The sequence below is a fragment of the Nematostella vectensis genome, chromosome 12 (genome assembly GCF_932526225.1).
Source record: "Nematostella vectensis chromosome 12, jaNemVect1.1, whole genome shotgun sequence".
Lineage (NCBI taxonomy): Eukaryota > Metazoa > Cnidaria > Anthozoa > Actiniaria > Edwardsiidae > Nematostella > Nematostella vectensis.
In genome coordinates this window covers 9,770,167-9,793,036 of record NC_064045.1, presented here as the reverse complement: position 1 = coordinate 9,793,036, position 22,870 = coordinate 9,770,167, and the positions used below count along the sequence as shown (strand labels likewise).

Sequence of the window (22,870 nt, the reverse complement as noted above, 5' to 3'; positions counted from 1 at the left end):
CGCAGTAACAAACCCTGCGCGTAGTATCCAAGGAGAAAACCGGACCGAATCAGGTCGCATGCTCTGTAACAACCCTGCGCGAATCCACCTGGGAGAAGGGCGAAACTTACCATCCCACACGCGCAGCAACAACCCTGCGAGTAGTATTCTGCGCGAAGAATAACAAGAAACAAGTACCGTGCGCGGTAACAACCCTGCGCAAAGCACCCTGTGGGAGGGCCAGACCAGACCAAGTCGCATGCGCAGTAACAACCCTGCGCGAAGCATCCTGGGAGAAAGGCGAACCTTACCATCCCGTATGCGCAGTAATAACCCTGCGCGACGCCTCCTGGGCGAAAACTTGACCGGACAAAGTCGCGTGCGCAGTGACAGCCCTGCGCGAGGAATCCTGGGAGAAGGGCGAACCTCACCATCCCACATGCTCAGTAACAACCCCGCGCGAAGCACCCCGCTTGAGAAAGGCTTAACATCCTGCGGGCGCAGTAACCACTTGCGTCCCACCTTGGAGGACGGCAAACCTGTTCAGCGCTGAGCCGCACTGCATGAAACACCCTGGAAGCATCTATCTATCTGTCTGTCTGTCTGTCTGTCTGTCTGTCTGTCTGTCTGTCTGTCTGTCTGTCTGTCTGTCTGAATGTCTGTCTGTCTGTCTGTCTGTCTGTCTGTCTGTCCGTCCGTCCGTCCGTCCGTCCGTCCGTCCGTCCGTCTGTCTGTCTGTCTGTCTGTCTGTCTGTCTGTCTGTCAATTTTTTATTTATTTCTTTATTTTTATTATTTTTTATTATTATTATTTAATATCCCAACCAACCTACGTGCGCAATTTCCCCCACGGGAAGCATCCAGGAAAGCGGGCGAGCCTTCCTATCCCCACCAGTGCCGCAACCTGCGCGAAGAGTCCGGGAAAACGAATAACCTCAACATACTCCGCCCCCCCTTACCGGGTGCAATAACAACCTACGCACTCGTAGTAAAGGCGCGCTACCCTAGACCAGAAGCGAAGTCCGAAACCTAGACTTGGCCTCGGGGGGCGGGGTTGGGGAGGCAGGTGGGAAATAGCAATCCCGTGCCCGCCACAACTCTGCGCTAAGTATGCTGGGAGACGGCACGCTAATATAACACAATATTGACGCAATAATGAGCCTACTGAGCATAACAAGTGTCACTTATCCGACCTATAGGTTAATATAGGTTTGCAAAGTCAACTTCTACAACTTATCGATGATGGCGTTTCGAAGGCTTGGTGCTGGGAGAGGAGGAGCGCGCTCTGTTTGGTTTGCGTCCCTGGCTAGCACACTCCACTTGTGGGTGAGGTCCGGAACAGGTCGCGCAGCGGTGGGAAAACTGACAGACAGGAAACGTCGGTGAAGTGCACTTCCCACGATTCCACGAGTAACATATCCCGTCAGCAGATGAGGATGCCCGGGGCGATGCACGTGCCGTCTTATTACCCGGTCTCCGCGTTGGGCTTGGTCCCCGAGAATGACTTTGGACTAGAACACACTTAAAGAATGTCGATCACCCACTACTTTGTTATTGTTCACATCGAAAATATAACGGTTTATTTGCGAGAAAACTTCAAAATAATAATTTGCGAATGAAGTCTGATATGATATTGACGATATTTTATTAAAAATTTCTTGGTTACTTTCTTGAATTAGCCGATGGAAATGGATGCTTTGTGTGACCCGCCATAGAATTGGTCAAAGTTTCACTTGATACAAAATAAAATAGAGAACTTCTAGCTTTGCCCCGCTGTGTTTCTACCTAAATCACGAGGTATTTTAGTTATTTTAGACTGCTCAAGGTATGGCAACTTCATACCAGGGGTCTACTATAAATTCGGGGATTTTAAATAGATTTTAATTAATTTTCTCAATAGTTTCACGTGTTTGATAAAAATGCAACATAGTACAGTGAATGTATCAAACATTAAGTGCTTATAAAAAATAGGGGAAAGAGAGAGAGGATGGGCTTAAATGTGTAGATGCTCCCACAAACTTGAACAACCTAGTATTCTAGGTGCAAGTTTACTTGTGTGGCCACAGTCATTGTACTCAACTGGACACTTAAATATTTTTTTGCTTCAATAGTTTTTATCCTACTGATACCCCAAAAATGTAGTTTATTTCATAATTTAATTCTTAATTATTAAAGCTTTGACTATAGATTTTTAAGTGTGACAGTATTTAAAATTAGGCATTTTGCATAATAATTAGGTAAACTGATACCTCCAATTTTAGTTATGACCCTAACTGTGAGCGATACCATAAAATGGTGGCGTGATTAGCCTTCTTTAAGATTGCCCGGGGCAGTGTTATCCGCGAGTATGAGATATTATTTATACTACATAACTTGACATCACACATTGCCAAGGATCGTCAATTAAGACGAAATATTTTACTTTTGTCTTTGCGCCAAAGGTTTGCCAGCTCCTTTTAATTTTTGGCTTGCTCTAGTGTTTGTGTGTGTATAGGTGCAGCAGAGGAATTTTACAATTATCAGATATCGCAAATAATTGCTTCTTATTTCAGTCTGATGGTCAGGAAATGTTTAATCAATGAATGATAAGAAAGTTTATTAGCAGGTGTGGACACGGAGAAAATGAAAACAAATAAGAAAACGTGTATATTTTTATCCTTTAGCGGTGCGCTTACTATCAACGCGTGGAACCACGTGATCATCAGGTGGGACAGGAAAGAAAAGAGAATGACTATTTTCATCAACGGGACAGAGGATAAAAGCATTGTGAGCAGCTTGTCAAACGTGGACTTGACATGGAACGAGCATCCGCGTTACGAGATCGGCAGAATAAAAGACACGAAGACGCTCTTCTTGCGGGCGCATTTGAACAACTTGGTGATATTCCACATGAGCTTAAAGGATAACGAGATTAAGTGGCTATTTGACTCAGGTAAACCACGGGTGATAGGATAGGTTAGAAGAGTCAATGTATAAGCCTGCTAGCTGCTACTATTCGGAGATGCTTTTTGATCATCGGTAATCCTGTGGCGATCCAAGGACGAAGAGCACTGGACTTCGACTTTCGCTCTTGGAAACAAAGCATTCCGTCTTAAATCAACCACTGGGAGCGGCAAAGCAGTGGGATTTTTTGCTCCGGCGAAGAGTTAAAGCTCTAAATTCAGCGAAACTTCTCTGTTTCGAGGGCGTAAAAAGATATTCTTTCTACCTTGTGTTTATTCCGCATGGTGGTTATGTATTGTCTTGCTTATGCAACGCCTTTCCCAGGCTCGAACCTCCCGCTTAAGCCCCGTGCAAACTGCGCCAGCCAACTGTGCCAGCTTTGCTGGCAAGTTTTTGCTTGACTGACTATATGACAAAGGAGATGTCAATATGGGAAATGGGCTTTTTGACATTTCCTTTGTCTTGTGGTCAGTCGAGCAATAATTTCCCAGCAATGCTGGCGGGTGCTGGCGCAGTTTGCACAGGGCTTTAAAGCCGCATTATCAGCTTACTTCCGTAATTAAGTCTGTATTATATTGTACTGTTTAATAGCGCGGATTCTTATGGTTCTTTTGTTCTTTGTCGGTTGAGGTTTCCTTCGGCCCCCCGGAAGGAAACTGGTGATAATGCGTTTTTTTAACTTCATTAACATTGTTTTGATATCTTTTAGGTAATCAAAATATCGTCATTAGCAATGGTCAGAAAAATAATAGCTGCAGAATAGCTAGTAGAATCTATAGAACCATCACTTAAATCCCCTGCCTTTATCGGAATAAAATAAACTTCAAAATCCATCTTCTCGCCAGGTGCAGATTACAAGGCTATTCATGGTGCCTGGATCGGGATGGAACACATAGCGGAAGGTGATGACTTAGTGTGGAGTGATGGAGCCCCGGTACTTTACCACAAGCAGTTTGGTTATAGTTCTCTTTATCAGTGTGTAACTCTAGGGAGCAAAGGGCAAAGTTATGGTGGCTGGTATTTAAATAAGTGTAAAATGAAGATGCCATTCATTTGTAAAAGGTCTCTGACTTAGCACACACCCAACTCGCCCGCGAGGGTCAGACGTCTCTGTAAAGTTCACTGGTAATTTCGAACGCTACCCGTTGAATAGATTGTTTAGAATGCCCGAACAAAAAACCGTCGTAGGATTAAATTTTATATTCAATAATCATTACTAGTTCAGGTTTAGATATTTATACTGATTTTCTGTAATCTTTAGACATGACGAAAAAACATGACTTAACGCTTCAAATAAGCTCATTTCAGATCTAATAAGGCGGAAAATTTCTCTTAGAGTAATAGCAAACAAAATATCCAATGCGACTTTTTTTTAAATTGATTCGACTTTTTGTAAAGTGTCATTGAAATTTGAGCCTTTCGTCGCTAAGCTCATACATAGCGAAAGGATGATCAAGGAAAAAAATATCTTAAAGCAAAAAACTGGGTATGTGCATTTCGGCCTCACGTTATTTGTGTTTCAAAAATCAGTCCGGAATACAAGGAACCGAATGCCATTGTAAGAAATTGTGTCTTCTTTCTCTATCTCGAGTTGCGAATTTTCCAGGTTTTTTCGTCATGTCTAATCTTTAACAAATTCCATACAATTTAGATTTTATTTTTGTTTCCCCTTTGAACTCAATTATATTGTACAATTATACTGTATCCAATATGTACTAATACTAATACTAACACTAACACTAACACCAACACCAACACCAACACCAACACCAACACCAACACCAACACCAACACCAACACCAACACCAACACCAACACCAACACTAACACAGATACAGACACAGACACCGACACCGGTGATACTAATAATAATAGCGTTTATTCAAACCTATTACAGTTACGATTTAATTAAAGGTTGATTACATACATAAATATTGAGATGATAATATTTTATCAAATAATCATAACTAGCTCAGGTTAGATATTTATACTGATTTTCTGTAATCTCTAATAAATTCCATACAATTTAGATTTTCTTTTTGTTTTCCCATTGGAATCAGCAGGTATACTGTATGCCAATCTTTAATAATAATAATAATAATAATAATAATAATAATAATGATGATGATGATGATGATGATGATGATGATGATGATGATGATGATGATGATGATGATGATAATGATGGTGATGATGATGATGATGATGATGATGATGATGATGATGATGATGATGATGATGATGATGATGATGAAGTTTGTTTAACCCTATTGCACAGTTACGACTAAATGTTATCAACCTTAAATTTAATTTAAGGTTGATGCCATAAATAAATATTGAACGCGCAGATAATAGTGACTTACAGTTAGCATACCAATCAATGTCTGTCGTTTTTCTAAATAGTCTAAGGAGCTTGGGGCGAGCGCGCGGGAGACCTGTGATATTCTAAAACGGGACTAGGCTCCATTTCCAAGATGGCTGCCAGCAAAATCGTAGCAAACACGTAGAAACTTTCTAGAAATTGGCGCAAATACAGTGTTGACAGTATAACGTTATTTCCAAATCGTATAGAGCTTAGCCGATCAGAATGCAACATTGATGGCAATCTTGTTCCCAAAGTCCGCATATCTTTGGTCATTGGTGGTAAACAATTCGTGCGCGCTGGAAAAGTGCCATCCCTAACATAAGTCGAACAATCAAGCAAGTGCACTGCATTTTAATTAGTATAAGAAATGACCAGTAGGTTTGTGGCTGTGCCCCCAAATTTTTTTAATGTCTTAGTATCGACCACCCCCCAATATTTCAAGGCTTGCTATGGCACTGATAATTTATCATTAAAGAATTAGGTCAATCACCCACTCCTCTGTTATTGTTTATCATTGAAAATACAGCGTTTATTAGCAAGGAAACTTTAAGATAATAATATACGAAATTACGAATATACAAATTTGTTGAAAAGTTTAAAATCCCGTGCATAAAAACCTAGGTTATTCCCCACATTCTTATAAATAGCGCTTAAGAATCTGATACCACCACCCACCCCTCCGCCCTGAAACCACCAACCACCCCTCCCCTTGAAACCACTGCCCACCCCTCCCCCCTGAAGCCACCAACCACCCCTCTCCTTGAAACCACTGCCCACCCGTCCCCCCTGAAACCACCAACCACCCCTCTCCTTGAAACCACTACCCACCCCTCCCCCTGAAACCACCAACCACCCCTCTCCTTGAAACCACTACCCACCCTTCTCCCCTAACTCCCCCACCCCCCACTTATGGGACCACTCTGCCGCTCCTGCATGTTTGCTCAATTTTGTCTAGATCAGGGCATCATGGGAGCTGTTATTCTATCTGATGCATCAGAGCACTTGGTGCAGAGTGATGTTTTCTATATGCCTGTTGATGCATCTTCTAGAGTGAGGGTATCGAATAAAAATACATGGGTTGTTTTCAGGCACCGCGGTAGGGGAGGGACTGGTAGGGGCTCGCTGACTATATTTGGACTTCTATTGTTAATCACATCGCACCTACTTACTTACACACATTCGATAGCAATATGTTGACTACCACTAGCTCACGGGGGGGGGGGGGGGAGCGAAGATCCACTACTGTTGTACTGTTGATCTTAGTGGGATATCATTAAGAAATAATGGGGTGGGGGGGGGCACAGCCACGTCCCTAGTGGTCATTTCCTTATAATTTTAAAATATTATTTAAAATATATTATTTCAAAAAATTATAAGGAAATGACCACTAGGTACGTGGCTGTGTCCCCCCCCCCCCATTATTTTCTTTATGTTTCTGTATTGTGCCCAGGCCAGGGGACACATGGCCCCCGTGCCCCACCCCCTGCTTCGGCCCTGCAGCTATTACAGAAGTAAGCTAAAAGTCATGGCAGTCCCGTGCCCAGGATTTTTATTGGGGTGGGGGGTGCGAAATCCGAAAAAGGCAGACCTAATTTTTCCGGGGGGTGGGGGGGGGGGGGGGGGTTAGAGTTCTCTGAAAAAAATGTGACCACCCCCGAAAAAAAACTAAGGGTTTTTTATGCCTTTGCAGTATTACGGGACGTTTATTGACGGATTTGGCTACATACTAGAGGGATCTATCTTATGCTTGATAGTTTTGTCTACAAATAGCACGTCTATTGTTTTTTTGGGCGCCGATTTAGGGGGGTCACATTTTTGGGGCTGTTTTTTTTTGGCTGCCGCTAGACCGAGCATCTTAAGCTGTTGAATAAATCGAGCAACGAGCACATCGAAAAATAGAATGCGACACGGCGGAAAAAAAATTGCGCGAGCATTAGCCGAAAACTGCGAGCACATCGAAATTTCGGCGGACTATTCGGCCCTACATCAGGTCATTTTTATCGTACAGGCAACGGACAAACAGAGCTAAACAGGCAGTTCAATTAGTACACTTATCCTCTACAACGATTCGGAGCAATAGTTTTATTTTGTATCATACCTTCATGGCGTAGCAGGGGGTGGGGCACTGGCGGCACGTGCCCCCCAATATCTTCGAAGATTATAAGGAGATGACCATTGGGGGCGTGGCAGTGCCCCCCAATATCTTCAAAAATTATAAGGAGATGACCAGTGTGGGCGTGGCTGTGCCCCCCAATATCTTCGAAGATTATAAGGAGATGACCATTGGGGGCGTGGCTGTGCCCCCCAATATCTTCGAAGATTATAAGGAGATGACCAGTGGGGGCGTGGCTGTGCCCCCCAATGTTTTCGTAATGTTTCTGTCTCGTGCCCCTCCCCTCCCCCCCGAATAATTTGAGGCCTGCTATGGCTACGACCTATAATTATGAATAACCACGATCATAAGGAATGATGCTTCTCGTAGAATCCCCCTTCTGCTTGCAAATATCCGTAAGCACAGCACACGGGCTGGTTTCCTTGTGATTGCACTCAATCGCAGCTAATTCAGGATTGCAGCTAATTCAGGCCTGTAAAAAAGCCCCCCCCCCCCTCCCCCTTCAACGGCGGAAAGTCCACAAATAGAGGTGCTACAGTACAACTACACAGCATAAGCGAATCAGATAAAAAAGGCATTCTAGATAATTCTTCTGGTATGTCGTAAATCTAAAAGTCAAACATTTTTGTAGCCAAATCCGAAAATCTATGTCCCGTTAGATACTCTGAAATGGCACACGAAGAATCCCTTTTTGTTTTTTTCGGGGGTGGTCCGATTTTTATCAGCAAACTAGCATTGGGCTGCCTGTGCGTAAAAATGACCCCGAAAAAGAAACTGAGAACAAGTTCTGATGAGGCGACACATGGTCAGCGGCTCTCACCATTGCACATGGCGGACGCTTAGTGATATTTTCTTCGTAAACGGAGGACATTCAAGTGATTTCCAGTCCTGTTTTTGTCCTAAACAGCAGGAAACATGGCCGAAAACGTGCAACACAATCTTGAAGGCATGCTGCCTGAGTTAGAGGAGATGGAGAGGCTTGGTATCTTCACAAGAACTGAAATAAGGTGAATGCTGAATTCGAAATATCAATGTGTTTCCATGTGTTGAACGTAGTACATTCGTTATGTGAAGTTCAACTGTAGAAAAAGACCGGCATTAGATTATCTTGATGTGGTAATGGGTAACATTTTCTTGATTCTGACGCGTGGTATTTTTTAGATCTATAATCAGGAAGAGGACAGATTTCGAGTATCGACTCCAAAAGCGTATAGTTCAGAAACAAGACTTCCTTCGCTATATGCAGGTATGAGGTTAATGAAAGTGATTTTATAAAACTGGACCATAGCCAGTAAGGGGGGTGGACTAACCCAATCCAAAGGAAGTAGCAAAGCAAGCTAGAAGACAGTCTGCTAAATGAGTAAGGGAATACCCCCCTCAGAATTTGGTTTCTGTGCTATGGGAAAATGCATAAATTATATTTTAACTTTAAGAAATATTCCATTCCACTATATTATAGACAAAGATTTTTGCTGTTATTGTTGTTTGTAGTATGAGATCAATTTGGACATGCTAAGGAAGAAAAGAAAACTTGTAAGTATTTAACATTTAATAGTTAACAAAAATGACATTGATTTTTTTTACTGAATTATCATGCACAACTTGTAATCAGTTCTACCAAGTATGTGTTTTTGATAAGACTTCTTCAGGGAAGAACAATTTACTAGCAAAAATGATTGTTCTTTTAAGGTTTCCTTGTGAACTATTCACTATTTTAGAAGTACCTAGTTTAAAACTTGAAAGTTGACTGCCCACTCCAGTGCTAATTATTTTATGCATTTATTTTCCGATCATGCACTTTTGATAGGGTTTTGATGTGTTAAAAGAATAGAAACAAATATTTTCCAATGTAAGGTACAATATAATGTTTTGAATCCATTTATTAGAGGCTTGGGCTGAAAAAGAAGACAACTGGGTGCTTTGCTATGACAAGAAGATTATCACTACTCTTCCAGGTACTGTACTCAATTTTATTTGGACAATTATGGGCCTCAAAGGCTCTTGGTGTTTAGAGACATTCTGTTCCTTTTGAGGAACAAATCAAAATGATATTTTCAATACAAGCGTTTAGAATCCCGTAACAAATTTAATGTAGTTTTATTTCTTTTATTAGATTTCACATATTTGAGTCATTATTCTAAAATATTTGCACTTGCTAAATGTGTGAGCAATTCGAGTTCTGAAAGTGCAAGTGGCTTTGTTTTTGACTGGCAAATTAAAAGTTAGCATTGTTGAGTAGCAAGCCTCTAATTTGGACTGAACACTCTCTAGTAGAGGTTACAGTTTTACTTGTACTTGTACTATAAAGTAAATCTGTTAAATGTGTTTTTCTTGTTACAGAAAGCATTAAAGAAATTTGTGGTAAGTAAGACCATCCACTGGAAATCTATACCTGAATTTTTACCATACTTTGTGTTTCATATTTTGGTAGTTGAATGCTCTTTTATCCCTCCTTTTAAAGGGTGATAAACAACTTTGGCTGCAGTACATTGAATTTTGCAAGCATACAGTGAGTAATGATTGAAATATTTCAATGCTGGTGCTTATTGTAGATCTACTTTGAATGAGCATCCCCTTCAAAACTGTACTCAAAATTAAAAACAGTAAGCAACTGCCATTTATGCATACCTGTCAACATTCGAAAATCTCAAGGCTTGAAATTTTTTTTGGGGGGAGGGGTGGCGGTATATTCATGTTTATACCCTCACAGTTGTTTGCCATATAGAAGACTCTCGCACACAAATCCACAACATCAAATCCACAAATCCACTCAAAGTGTGTTAGATCAATTGTGCTAAGCAAGGGAATTATTGCTTTAATTACTTTAATAAAAAATAGGTAAAATGTCGATTTTCTATAGAATAATTTTTCAGAAGTGATAAAAATTGCTAAAGAGTGGGAGAACTGGTGCTCAATGCAGGAGAGCAGGAGAAGGGGTGAAAAATCTTGAGACTCCCGCCTAATGCATAGGTATGTTTATGGTACTTGCTTACTGTACCTAACCTCACAGGAACCCCAAATGCTAAGGTTGTAAGCTGGTAATAGAAACAAAAAACAATGTCCTTATGTTTTCTATTATTTTGTAATTGTTTTTGTACTATGTATAATCGTGTTCCTTTTTTATTCGTTACTTAGGGAAGTACAAGGACCCTGGGGAAAGTGTTTGGACAGCTTTTGCAATACCACCCAAATAATCCAAGTAAGGAACAGGTCTTCATATTGTTTGTCTACAAAACTCAGTATTCATCTGATTTCTTGCTCCATTTGTCAAGAGCCAAGATTTGTAGGCTAACAAGGACATATTCTTATTGTAGCTACTGCACAGCTACATGCATAGTTACATTGTCTATAGCATTTTATACAGTACATGCAGCAAAATATACAATATGGTATGTCTTTTCAGACTTCTGGGTAATGGCTGCAAAGTGGGAGTTTGAGGAAGGCAAGAATATCCCTGCATCAAGGTCAGTACATTTAACATTTTTGTAACATTCACACAGTCATTCATATGCTGCAAAAACGTATGTACCATCACTATAAATACAGCAAAAGTCATGCAACTGTACAAAGAGTAGGTACTTTCTTTTTTTTCAATACAGCATACGTAGGTAGATCACATAAAGACTTTATATTCTTCTTATCTTTTAGAGCTTTGTTGCAACGAGGAATTCGAATGAATCCTGAATCAAAGCTTCTTTGGTTAGAGGTACATATTCTATGACACCTCCACAGACTGTGTGTTTTACCCACTTACACCTCCATGACCTGTGATTTACTTATATTTTGTTAAATTCCTCTATTTCCTCTACTTTTGTATGGAACTGTTTACAGTTTTCACCACTTTTCCTCCATTTTTTTTTCCGTTTCTGTAGTAGTTACAGATGTATCACTTTGAGGCAACCACACTCCAACGACCTGTGATCTAATCTTATTTCTTTCTCACTGTTTCCAGTACTTCAGGATGGAGCTATTACATGTTGATAAGGTAATCATACATTGTTGGCAAATGTCCAAATATGTATGTGGCTTGCACGAAGAAATCGCATGGCATTTTTAGTGTCAACTCCAGCCAAAACACACACAGAATGGCTGCGGTCCTCATGCCAGGGAGAAACGAAAAAAATAAAATATTTCAATGACTAAATCCATTTATAACTGTTTCAATATTTTTGTTGTTGATATTTTGCTGCTAAAAGCTGCAGCATGTAGGGAGTTTCCAACATAAAAGTTATGTGATTCCTTAGGGGTCATCCACAATAACACAGATTCAAAAGTATCCGGATTCATTTCGCTGAAAACGCATCACTTGATTCGTGTCCACACTATCGTTTTCGCAGTGTGTTTGCTTAGATCCAGCCATCCACACTAACACGGATTCAAACATTTGAAAACGCTGAAAGGTACAGGATGACGTCTTTTTGATATGCGCATGCTCAAAGCAGCGTGCACCTGCGATATGACGACATCGTTTTCATTTTGATACGGATTCCACTGTCCACACTACAGACCAAAGTATACGGATTCATTTGGATTCACTTTTGACAGCGTTTTCAAAAGTATCCAGATTCGCTGGATCTAGCGCACGGGTTAGTGTGGACGAAAGGCCTAAACGTATCAAAAAGTATACGGATTCAAACAAATCCTTGTTAGTGTGGATGGCCCCTTACAGAAAGTCAAATTCTGTATTGTCGCTCACTTAATTTCTGTTATGGCTTGTTTTATTTTTTTGTCTCTTTTTTAGGTTTTAAAGAGAAGAAAAGTTCTTGGTCTAGCTAAAGCTGATCAGGTAATTCCAAAGCTGTTCAGCTTCCTGTAGATATCAGACAATGGAATATTTGGTCCAGCTAATTCAAAGTGATCCAAGTAAAATAAACAACCAGATACATACAATCAATATTGTGATTAATCATTGTGGTTTTAAGCACAATATCACATTCACACACCTTTCAACTCTCCCGCATTACAGTAGGCGGGATTCTCATGATTTTGGACATCTTACGCCGCTTTTTCGCGTTGAGCACCAAATCAGCCGCTTTATAGTGATTTTTATTGCTTCCGGGAAATACTATTCTATAGATAATCAACATTTTGCTTATTTTCTCTAAAAATACTGTAATTAAAACAAGAATTTCCTTGCATAGCAAAAATTATATAACACCCTCATGTGTATAAGTGGATTTGTGCGCGAGAGCTTTCTATACTGCAAACACCTGCAAGGGTATACTCACCCCTTCCCCCAAAAATTAATATACCCCACCCCTCCCCCTCTCAAGCCTTGAGATTTTCGAAGGTTGACAGGAATTCACATTGCAATCACAAAATAAAATACTGCACTCCTTTGTTCCTGAAAGATAAACCTGCTAAAGGCTTTACACTATTATTTGGCAACTAATAATTGAAAGGTTTTGCAATGTTGTTGAATAGATACAGTATTGCTGTATGTTTTAGAGCGAGGAAGAGCAAGTTTCAGATGAATTCCTGGCTGGAAGAGTGGCAGAGATTGTTTACCAAAAAGCAATAGAGAGTATTCCAGGTTTGTAAAGCACTTACGTACATTACTGTACAGTCTTGGGTCCAGCCGGTGGTCCAAAGGGCCACCCTCTTCATTCTGAAATTATAGAGATGTATGAGAGCTACATAAAGTCTACAGATTTGCTTCCAACACATGTTTATATTTATGCCCCCCCCCCCTTTTGAGAAACCCTGCCCTGATAATATAGTCTTTTCATGCTAAATAGCCATCAATGACTATGACATAAGTACTGTTGTTGACTCCATTCATTGCATGATTTTTTTACATACAGTAGGTATTCTGTAGAAATATGGCAACTATTAGAACTGCCATTTTCCATTTGCATTTGCAACGTTTTTTGAAATAGGTTTACATTTGTATAGCATCCATACAGTACAGCATAGAAAATATATTCATCTTCTTTTCTTTCAGATGATGTAAATTTTAGAATATCATTTCTGAAAATTTACAAGCTTTTTGAAAACACTGCACAGTCACAAGAAAAAGTGTATGAAAGGTTTGTGCAACTGTACTGTATGTCATGTCTAGTTAATCAGATTCATCTGGGAAGCATTCTCTTATTATCTCTTTTACAGGGTTTTCTTGTGTACAGACTTTTCCTCTTTTACTCTTCTGTATTTTGTGCATACAGTATACTGTATATGAGCAATTTTGTTTGATGTTTGCATTTTGTTTATTTTGTTCATTTGAATTTTGTATCAAAATGGCTAGTCTATTATTCCCATCATTACAGTATTTGTGCATGGACTAATAGAACAAACTCTATTCTTTTAATGCAATTCAACCTTTCAATTCTTCTATTTTCTTTTATGCATGCATTTGCATTGGGGTGGTGCTGTACATGAAAAATAACAGCGTTTGCCTACATACATAGGCCTGACTGAAAGATCCAAATGTTATCCATATGACAACTCAGATTTAAGTCTGTACATTATGTATCAGCTTACAGAGAGACTTTCCTGACTCTGAGGAGAGCTGGGATGTTCTTGCGCGTCGCTATGTTGAGGACCTTCATGCCAAGGCAACACAATTGGCAAACAATGTCACAGGTAATACACAGCTCGTGTCTTGTTTTTGTCTAAGCCAAAATAAAAAAAAATTTCTTAAATTGGTTAACGGAACAATACCTATATAAAATTATATAGAATAAAGCTTACACAGGGGCGTAGCCAGGGAGGTGGCCCAGGCCCCTTCTTCTAGCAGCCAAAAATACAGTAAATGTATGAGACATTATCAAGAAAATGCCTTGAAAGGACCTTTTGGGCCCCCTCCTGTTAAAAATCCTGGCTACGCCACTGTTACATACCTACAGTAACAAGGCGACAAACTGATGTTAATTTTGTGCAACAGATCAACAATGGATAGAGGCAGAAGAAGCAAAGAACAAAGTTTACGAGGAAGCTGTACAAGTCATTCCAACGGGTACAAATGTTACTACTTGCCATTCTTTAGACAATGCCAATATCATTCTGTCTGTCCGTCAGCCTGTCCATCAATCTGTCGATACCCTACTATATGCTTCTAAAGTATATCCTGAACATTGATAGGTACAAAAAGCCCAAATTGTCATGATCGTAGACCAGAAGAATTAATACAATACACCTAAAACTGGTATTCGACTCTGCCAAATTTTCGTCTTTAATAAGACTTCTTCAAGGCAGACTAAAGACGTCTTATTAAAGACGAAAATTTGGCAGAGTCGAATACCAGTTTTTGGTGTACTGAACATTGATAAAAGCAAATAGAAGCTACTGTATTTATATATATTGTATACTTGGCGGGAACTTCATAAGAACTTGCGCTCTGATTGGTTTGCTATCTCAGAAAAATGGGACAGTATTCACCGCTAAAACTTGTAATCCTGAGTAATTTGTGAAAATACAGTACTATAAAAAACTTACTTTTAGCAACCGAAATTATCGAGCTTCTCATTAAAACGGCAGTTTTGCTCAAACAAATCTAGATTAATTGTCCTTTATGGAAAATCGGCTTCAAACTCCCTGTGTTTTGCCAATTTCCCTTCAAAATTATCTTGCAACGTGCGCGACAAATTCAAGTTTGCTGACACATATTTGCGATAAACAAGAGCAGCACATCGTCACTTTATACGAAGGAAAACGACAAGTTAGGCCTAAGTTTAGGCCTACATCATGTATCACAAACAAGGGAAGTATTTTTAGTGAATCTACCTTATCCTTTGGGAGTTTTCAAAGCAAAAGAAATCATTTCTATGATCAAATTCGTGAAAGCGACGTGTCAAACGGACTTAGTAGTCTACAATATAATATTGGTCAAAATTTGTGTATTGTCTTTATTGGAGGTTCTATATTTCATGGTGGTTAAAAGCATTGTGTGGAAAACAGAATGGATTTGGTGCCCTCAATGTTCAGGGTGAGCAAAATCCTAAAAAAGATATGAACATCAACAACTCTCAGAAGCGATACCTCATTTTGTGCGACCATTAAGGTAAACAGAGTTGAAAACTTGGTAAAATAATAACAGCAATATGTATCCCCAGTCCCTGCCCAGTATATACTTTTACAATTATTCCCTCAGGCTCAGCGAATAGCAGTGGATAGTCCCCTCAACGTTGTTAAATATTTTTTTTGTTTTTTGATGTAGAGAAAATGTGGGATCTGTATGTGACAGGAAGTATGGAAGACATTGAAAACTGTGCTCCTTCAAAGGCTGACCAAGTGAGCATGAATATTACTACTCTTGTTAGATTCTAAAACTATACATTGATACATTAGATGCCTTCTATATAGGATATAGCCTCCTCTGTAGGCAACTCTGTTGATAAAGAGAGAGAATGCATAACATTATTGGAATGATATAAATTTTCATTAGCTGCTATTAAATTATGATCCTTAAAAAAGAGAGGCCTGAAATCTTGAGTTTTAGTCTAGTCGGAAGAAGGGGTTTCCATTTGACATCAGGATACTGTATACTCAATATTTTTTACATATGTAGAATTCTTAGAGTGAGTTGAGTATGAATATCAATGTTCCCAAGACAAAAAAAAGTGTCCCACGGCATTATAAATTGTGATTTTAGTTTTGGCCAGTAAAACCACAGGGTACCCATGTCAGAATTTCACAAAACTGTATATAACACGCCTAGATGTTTTGTTAACTATTTTAAATATGTAAAAATGCTCAGTACTGTACAGTATATCCTGAGGTCGAATGGGAACCCATCCTTCCGACTACAGTAGACTGTATACTGTATTTTTAGCTTGATTTTCTTGCTTGATATCAGTACAACTGGTGATCACTGGAGTATTGTTTTCCATAGATTGTTTCCAGAACAATCGAGATCTGCAAAAAAGCGGAGAAAAATCATTTGTTGTCAGAGAAGGCGGCCATGACTTGGTCCTCTCTGAACCTCATGACAGGGGACCTGGCGCAGGCGCTTGCTGTCTGTAAAAACGCTGTCAAGTGTCACCCACAGTCTGTCACCCTGTGGGTGGAGTACTTGCGTCTCATGGTGTTGCATGGTGGTAAGTGATGCAATTAAACAACTTTTCATTCTTTTTGAGGAATGCCATTTACCTACTCCTTTCTTATTGTTTATCATTGATTATACAGCACAGACAACAGTAGGAGACTGCAAAATAACAAACTCCAAATGAATTCTGATATGTCATTGACAATATTTGATTGAAAATATCTTTTGTTGTTACTTCCTTGAATTAGCTATATAAATTGATGCTATGTGTGACTTACCACTGAGCGGGAGCATAAAATGGCGGCATTCTTTAACCCTCAGTTCCTTTCTTTCTCTTCAATATGTAAATACAGCATGTATTTACATATTGGTTATCAATAGCAACCTATTTAGGGAGTACCTATTCTAAGTTCTTAAAAATAAATGATTATGTATGCAGATGGATGGATACATCAGGTTTATTGTCAGGCTCAGTTGGTATAATCCAGATGATATGATTGGAATGGTTTGGGAGTTTGACTTTTTTTAAAGTAAACCAACTAAAACCAATAGGATGTGAGAAACATCCTCTGATTGATATGAATGTCACTAGCCAACCAGCATGGCAAGGAAATACATGAGGGCCGATCAGAGCACAATCAAATCCCTCAAGTTCTGAATTTTGTGTCAGAACTGTGATACCCAAATGCTTATTGGCTAACTTTCTGAAAAAAATAATATAGTTGGCCACAGTAGTGTGTTTCACACTTTATCAATCCTGGTCTAGCTTTGAATACCAGCAATGGCCATTTAACATCACACTGCCATACCATTTCTCATTGATGTAAGCCAGCTAGAAAACACATGACTCATTTTCATTAGAAATGCTGTGCTCTGAAACTGGCTTATTGATAGATAACTTTGTGTGTTGTTTGCTCAGACTCGCAAGCAAACTTGGAAAAAGACATCTGGAAAGCTCTAGACTCTGTCCCTCCTGGTGTAAGTACACAAATGCATGCATGCAATCTATGGCATATTTCTTACATATGTCACACAGGGATTGGGTCAAGTGAATAAGTAAACAGCATACTGAGGCAATTTTAGGGGATGCAATTCAATATGGCGTTAAAATCACTGAATACATTAAACAGTACAATATTCAGGAGGTTTGGTAATCACTAAATGAAAAGTTGAAATATTCAGGAGGTTTTGGCAATTCTGCTCCCGGAATATCTTTGTTAGTTAGATTCACTAGACCCACAACATAGGCATCATTTCACATCACATTGAATTGTGTCGCTTCTCAACTCGACCCAATTCACGCGCAACATAATGAATGGCCAATACATTATTTTAATTCCTGAATCTGGTGGTTTTCTTTGTTATAAATCCATAATCTTGTGGTTCACCTTAATATAAATCCTGATTAAGCCCTAAGGCTGAACCGCTTGAGCTTTGTTTTCCCCAGGCCTCACTCCCCCTCTGGCAGCTCTTTGTGGACTGGGCCCTACTGTGTGAACATGATGATATTGAGACAGTTTTTGAGGTAACCAATGCTGGCCCCTGCTGTCTTAGTGTTTTCTGTAGTGTTAAATGTCCATTAAAAAATATTGGTAGAGGTTGTACATTTACACAGACCTTCAAAATGCAAACAAAAACATTACAACCTAAATTTTTTTATTGATCTTGAAATGAAATGTTTCTACATAATTCTTAAAATGGAAACATGAGCTTACAATGTTTTTATAAAGAAAAGAAAACTTGATATGCAGATGTATACAGTAATATTTAAATTATTTTTTCCTCAATATTCCCATGAAGAAATCTTTATCTTCGGCGAAAGAGGTAGCTCTTTTCATGAAACAGCGTTATCTTGAGTGGACTGCTGTTACTAAGGGAATCAGACAAGCAAGAAAACTTTACAAAAGGTACCACTTTTATTATTTTCCTTGGTTCTCTTCAATGAGCTTTAAACACCATTGGCTGGATTATCATTTGCTGGATAAAGCGATTACCCTGTTCAGAATATAAGGTTTACTAAGACCCCTACACAGTCGTGGTAACCTCTGTGAGTCACGCTTTGCAATTGAGCTCAGTAACACCAAGAGCATGGCATGACAAAGGTCCGAATGCCTGTGTAGGAAACTAGGGTATACTTTATTGTCAGGGAAAATTGGCCTTTGAATTTCACGATAGGTAGCATAAGAAAAATGGTAACATTGACCCATTTGGCCCAGTATACTGTACCCTGAAACCTTTACCATGGAACCGCCCACTATGAAGTATATTTCTGGAGCTTATAAACTTATATTCATACCCTTTCTAATTTCTTGCAGAGTGTGTTCTTCTGAACCTGTGGACCAGAGCTTGCTTAAATTCTGCATCAAGCTCGAGGAATCCCAGGTTGGTTTTACTTGCGAGAGATGGGAGAGATGGGTTCATTTTTGGTTTTGATAGTGCCTTGTATTTAGATATCTTATATATTATTTAATCTTTTATAGTCGTTATATAATATCTATATGTTGTTATCGTATTTTTATCATTTATTACTCAGTTTAATAGTGTGACACATGCTACATTACCTTGGCTACTTTACAACTCTGAGGATTTCATTCTGCTCTGGTTTAATTAGAAGCACTTGTATATCAAGTTGGCTAGCTAGTGTAGCTCAAGCATTAGATTTTAATTTAAACGTGCCTTGAAATTTCTTCGAATATTGGTTGACACCAACGACAAAGGTGTGACCCAAAGGCTCTTTTGTGCATATATGCAACGACAAATAGACCCCCAGCAGTGCTGTCTTAGTTATCTTAATCTTTGTGTGATAGCCATACATATTTCTTATTTCTCCGTTTTTAAATGTAGTGCACGCCAAGCATAAAACACATCAGAGCGCTGCTTGACAATATCATCGACAAGTTTGGCTCAACAGACCCAGGTGTGTACAACTAGAGGGAAAAAACGGGGGGGCATACAAGGGAGGTTAAAGGGGCACAGCCACGCACCTATCGGTCTATTCCTTATAATTTCAGCAAAAATAGGTAAACGGGCTGTCCCACTTGGCCCGGTTCCTAAAAAGCAGGTTAGCGCATATCCACGGATAAATATGGTTATCGAGACATTTGATTGGATAACAACCTTATTTAATTCTGGGTTAGCGTTAACCTGCTTTCTAGGAACCTGGCCCCTTTAGATTTTACAACATAGAACCATAGCGGGCATACCTTTACCTATAAATATCTTTATCGCAGGGTAAGACCTTTTACCTACAAATATCTGAATCTCTAAAGAAGGTCCAAAAGCTTACCCTGCCAGAATTCCCGAACTCTTAGCCTAAGGGGTCGTCCACACTAACACGGATTCAAAAGCATCCGGATCCGTTTCGCCAAAAACGCATCACTTGATTCGCGTCCACACTATCGTTTCCGCATCGTGTTCGCCTGGATCCAGCCGTCCACACTAACATGGATTCAAACGTTTGAAAACGCTGAAAGGTACAGGGTGACGCCATCTCTCAAAGCAGCGCGCGCCTGCGATATGACGCCATCGTTTTCATTTTGATCGGATTCGACTGTCCACACTACGGACCAAAGTATACGGATTCATTTTGATTCACTTTTGACAGCGTTTTCAAAAGTATCCGGATTCGCTGGATCCAGCGCGCGTGTTAGTGTGGACGGAAGGCCTTAACGTATCAAAAAGTATACGGATTCAAACGAATCCATGTTAGTGTGGACGGCCCCTAAGTGCCACAATTCCTTAATCTGTACTAAATTAATGTATAACCTCAGAGAGAACCCAGTTAGCAAGCTTTCAAACGACCTTTAATTCAAGTAAATCGTATAACTTACGCTAAGATCATTCAACGAAACCACCTGTGACAATCACCGACACGCTCAAAAATGTATATGAAGTATTTGTTTTGTTGTTTTCTTAAATGTATTGCTCAATTTACCGTTAACTATAGCTGCAAAGTGAATTAGTAGAATAAACTTACCCGCGTATAAGAACCTAGGTTTTTAAAGGTTAGTCTAAGGTTCTTAAAAAGTTGATATACTAATGGCTGGTAGATGGGTCAATACCGGTCTGGCCTTCGTACAATATCTTATCAAGACCCCTTGAAATATTATATTACTGCTTGAGAATCATGGTTTTCATCATTGCTGGGAGATCTTAAAGATTCTTTTTTTTTTTAAATTTTAGGCTAAATAGGATTTTTTAACAGGGGTCTAAATTTGTATTTTAGGCTAATAGGTTCTTAAATTCTAGGGTCTTATAAGCGGGTAAGTACCGTATTACTTAAAGCGTATTGGCATGCGCATCAAGCAGGCACACACTCGTTGTTTATTGTTGATGTTGTGACTGCCAATACACTATTTGCTGTTGTTGTGGTTGTCGTTGTATCTGTGTTCATGTCCAGAGCTTATCACATGACTTGTCTCTTAGATTGCTGGCTGGACTACATCAAACTTGAGCTGACGCATCCCAGCGGTCTACCCGAAAACGCAGCAAAACTACACTGGCGGGCCATGAAGAATTTGTGCGGTGAGAGGACGGGAGAATTCGTCACTAAGTACACCCTGTTGCAGACAGGGAATCCGGTCAGCTGAGAGTATCTACCACATGATCGCCACGTGATCTAATATTCACTATTGTATCTGGTTTAAAATGCTTTCTTATTAAAGGGTCTCAGCATTTTGTCTACCACAATACTAAGTGCGAGATAGCATCGTTTTCGGTCGGCTGCTGTGTTGAAGGTATTGCGTTATTTTTATAGAACTTTGTAAGGGAAGTACAGACCCTTTAGACGGTTATGATAAGGTGATAATATAATTTGTTTTGCAATAAAGATGAAAAACGTTTTGGGTGATTAGGGCTCTTTAAAAACACATCGTGGCATATAATTAATCATGTTTTTTTTTTCACGTTATGCACAAGGTTACGCTATTTTAATAATTCTCTTTTCTTTTACAATAGATCTCTCCCTTTCCTCTCTTTCTAAATCATAATGTAACTTGTTACCCGATTTGGTAGTTTCGCCTTACGTTATTACTCGAATAAGCGCCTCCCCCGAATTTAGTGGCTTGCCTAATTCCCCCCCCCCCCCTCCCCCATCAGAGGTATCTTAGTGAAAATGGTGCGATAAAAAGGGTTTACCCTGGTGAATAGGTTCGCGGATCGGCGGATTCAGCCCCGAAATGCTCACGGATTACGGATTTTGAAGATTTTTTCAGCGGTTTGGCGGATTTTGGAAGTACGGCGGATCACGAATTTGTTGACAATTCGGGCGCGGATTTCGGATTTTGACTGCTTTGACGGTCGAATTCGAATTTTAAATGCTATTGTTTATCTGTCAAACCATGCGGATCTAAAAAATTTTACGGATCCACGGATTTGCTCCGAAAATATTGCGGATCGGCGGATTTACATACCCCTATTCACCCCCCCCCCCCCCCCCCTCGTTAACGAGACGAGAAACCCTGGCGTCCAGTGTGTGGTTTCCTGTGTGGGTTACTAAGAAGTGTATTGTCACAACCGCCCCAGACTCCGCCGCTTCCTCTCTGTAAACAGGAAGCCCGGTACAAGAGAATAAGTGACTAGTATTGCGTGAGAACAATTTCATTTTTCATGAGTCGTTTTTTGAGTACGATGTTTGGAATTCCTTTAATAATCTATGTCGCGTCTTCGATGAGATAAATTCCATCAGAAACTATATCCATTTGTCTACCTGAGCTACGAAACGCGTGCTATTTTTTGAGTACTTTGATAATAACAGGAAGCCATTCTGCTGTTTGAACTACTTCAATGCAGAGATGTCATATTTCAAGTGTCACGGAAAGCCATTCAAGTGCATCATGAGAAATTGTGAAATCGAGATTTTAATATCTTACATTTTTTCTTTTTTTTTTTGGTTTAAAGGGTTTGGAAATAAATGTACATCTAAATTAATATCTGTATCGAAAAAAATTGATGGCGTTTGCTCTATTATTTTAAAAACCTACAGCAACAAAAGGGCATAAGCATTTCAAGTTTTTAAATGTTCTTTAGAACATTCTTGAGGTGAATAACCCTAATGAGGTACTAGAAAGAGAAGTACAAACGTGATCAATAATATTTAAAGCGTTGTTATTTACGCGAACACAATTTGGTTCTGCATTTCAAGACGCATCACACTAACAAACAATATTTTTTAGAATTTTGTGAAATCCCAGGCTGGACGTTCTTTATAAAGTACTTATGACAAGTCGGTCTGTTAGGATCGCTGGTGAAAACTTGCTAGAAGGTCTATTGGGATCGCTTGTGAAAACTTACTAGAGTAGATTGAATCTATTGGTGTAAAAGCCATTGAATGTAACTAAACCCTAGGATTAGTGTAGTCTGTGTGAGATTTCATTGGGATTTTTAACGCATGATTATTAGACCACCACCACCGACTTTGTTAGCCTAAGGCAAATAACAGCGTCGATGAAAACCTTGTCCCGCGGAAGATACATGGGTTCATAGATACT

The 22,870-nt window shown here is 39.6% G+C and overlaps 2 protein-coding genes across 2 annotated transcripts; both read left to right on the top strand.

Moving 5' to 3' along the window:
* Positions 1 to 745: 745 nt before the first annotated feature.
* On the top strand, positions 746 to 4,950 carry LOC116615531. The gene is made up of 2 exons (XM_032377205.2): positions 746 to 2,910; positions 3,767 to 4,950. The coding sequence occupies exons 1-2, from the start codon at positions 2,601 to 2,603 to the stop codon at positions 3,994 to 3,996; spliced, it is 540 nt and encodes a 179-aa protein (XP_032233096.1). The 5' UTR covers positions 746 to 2,600; the 3' UTR covers positions 3,997 to 4,950.
* A 3,244-nt stretch (positions 4,951 to 8,194) lies between these two features.
* Positions 8,195 to 21,224, top strand: LOC5508428 (U3 small nucleolar RNA-associated protein 6 homolog). The gene is made up of 23 exons (XM_001628995.3): positions 8,195 to 8,406; positions 8,561 to 8,645; positions 8,891 to 8,932; positions 9,286 to 9,354; positions 9,740 to 9,760; positions 9,861 to 9,908; positions 10,535 to 10,598; positions 10,803 to 10,863; positions 11,048 to 11,105; positions 11,352 to 11,384; positions 12,141 to 12,185; positions 12,848 to 12,932; positions 13,344 to 13,428; positions 13,875 to 13,981; positions 14,283 to 14,354; positions 15,555 to 15,628; positions 16,230 to 16,434; positions 17,302 to 17,360; positions 17,830 to 17,907; positions 18,183 to 18,289; positions 18,698 to 18,764; positions 19,227 to 19,299; positions 20,808 to 21,224. The coding sequence occupies exons 1-23, from the start codon at positions 8,315 to 8,317 to the stop codon at positions 20,969 to 20,971; spliced, it is 1,794 nt and encodes a 597-aa protein (XP_001629045.1). The 5' UTR covers positions 8,195 to 8,314; the 3' UTR covers positions 20,972 to 21,224.
* The last annotated feature ends 1,646 nt before the right edge of the window (positions 21,225 to 22,870 follow it).

Excerpts from the sequence above, each read along its gene's own strand:
- LOC116615531 (XM_032377205.2), top strand. The coding sequence starts at position 2,601 with ATGAAAACAAATAAGAAAACGTGTATATTTTTATCCTTTAGCGGTGCG. Across the intron at positions 2,911-3,766 it reads TAAGTGGCTATTTGACTCAG|GTGCAGATTACAAGGCTATT; the intron begins GTAAACCACGGG and ends TCTTCTCGCCAG.
- LOC5508428 (XM_001628995.3), top strand. The coding sequence starts at position 8,315 with ATGGCCGAAAACGTGCAACACAATCTTGAAGGCATGCTGCCTGAGTTA. Across the intron at positions 10,599-10,802 it reads ATACCACCCAAATAATCCAA|ACTTCTGGGTAATGGCTGCA; the intron begins GTAAGGAACAGG and ends ATGTCTTTTCAG. Across the intron at positions 15,629-16,229 it reads CTCCTTCAAAGGCTGACCAA|ATTGTTTCCAGAACAATCGA; the intron begins GTGAGCATGAAT and ends TGTTTTCCATAG.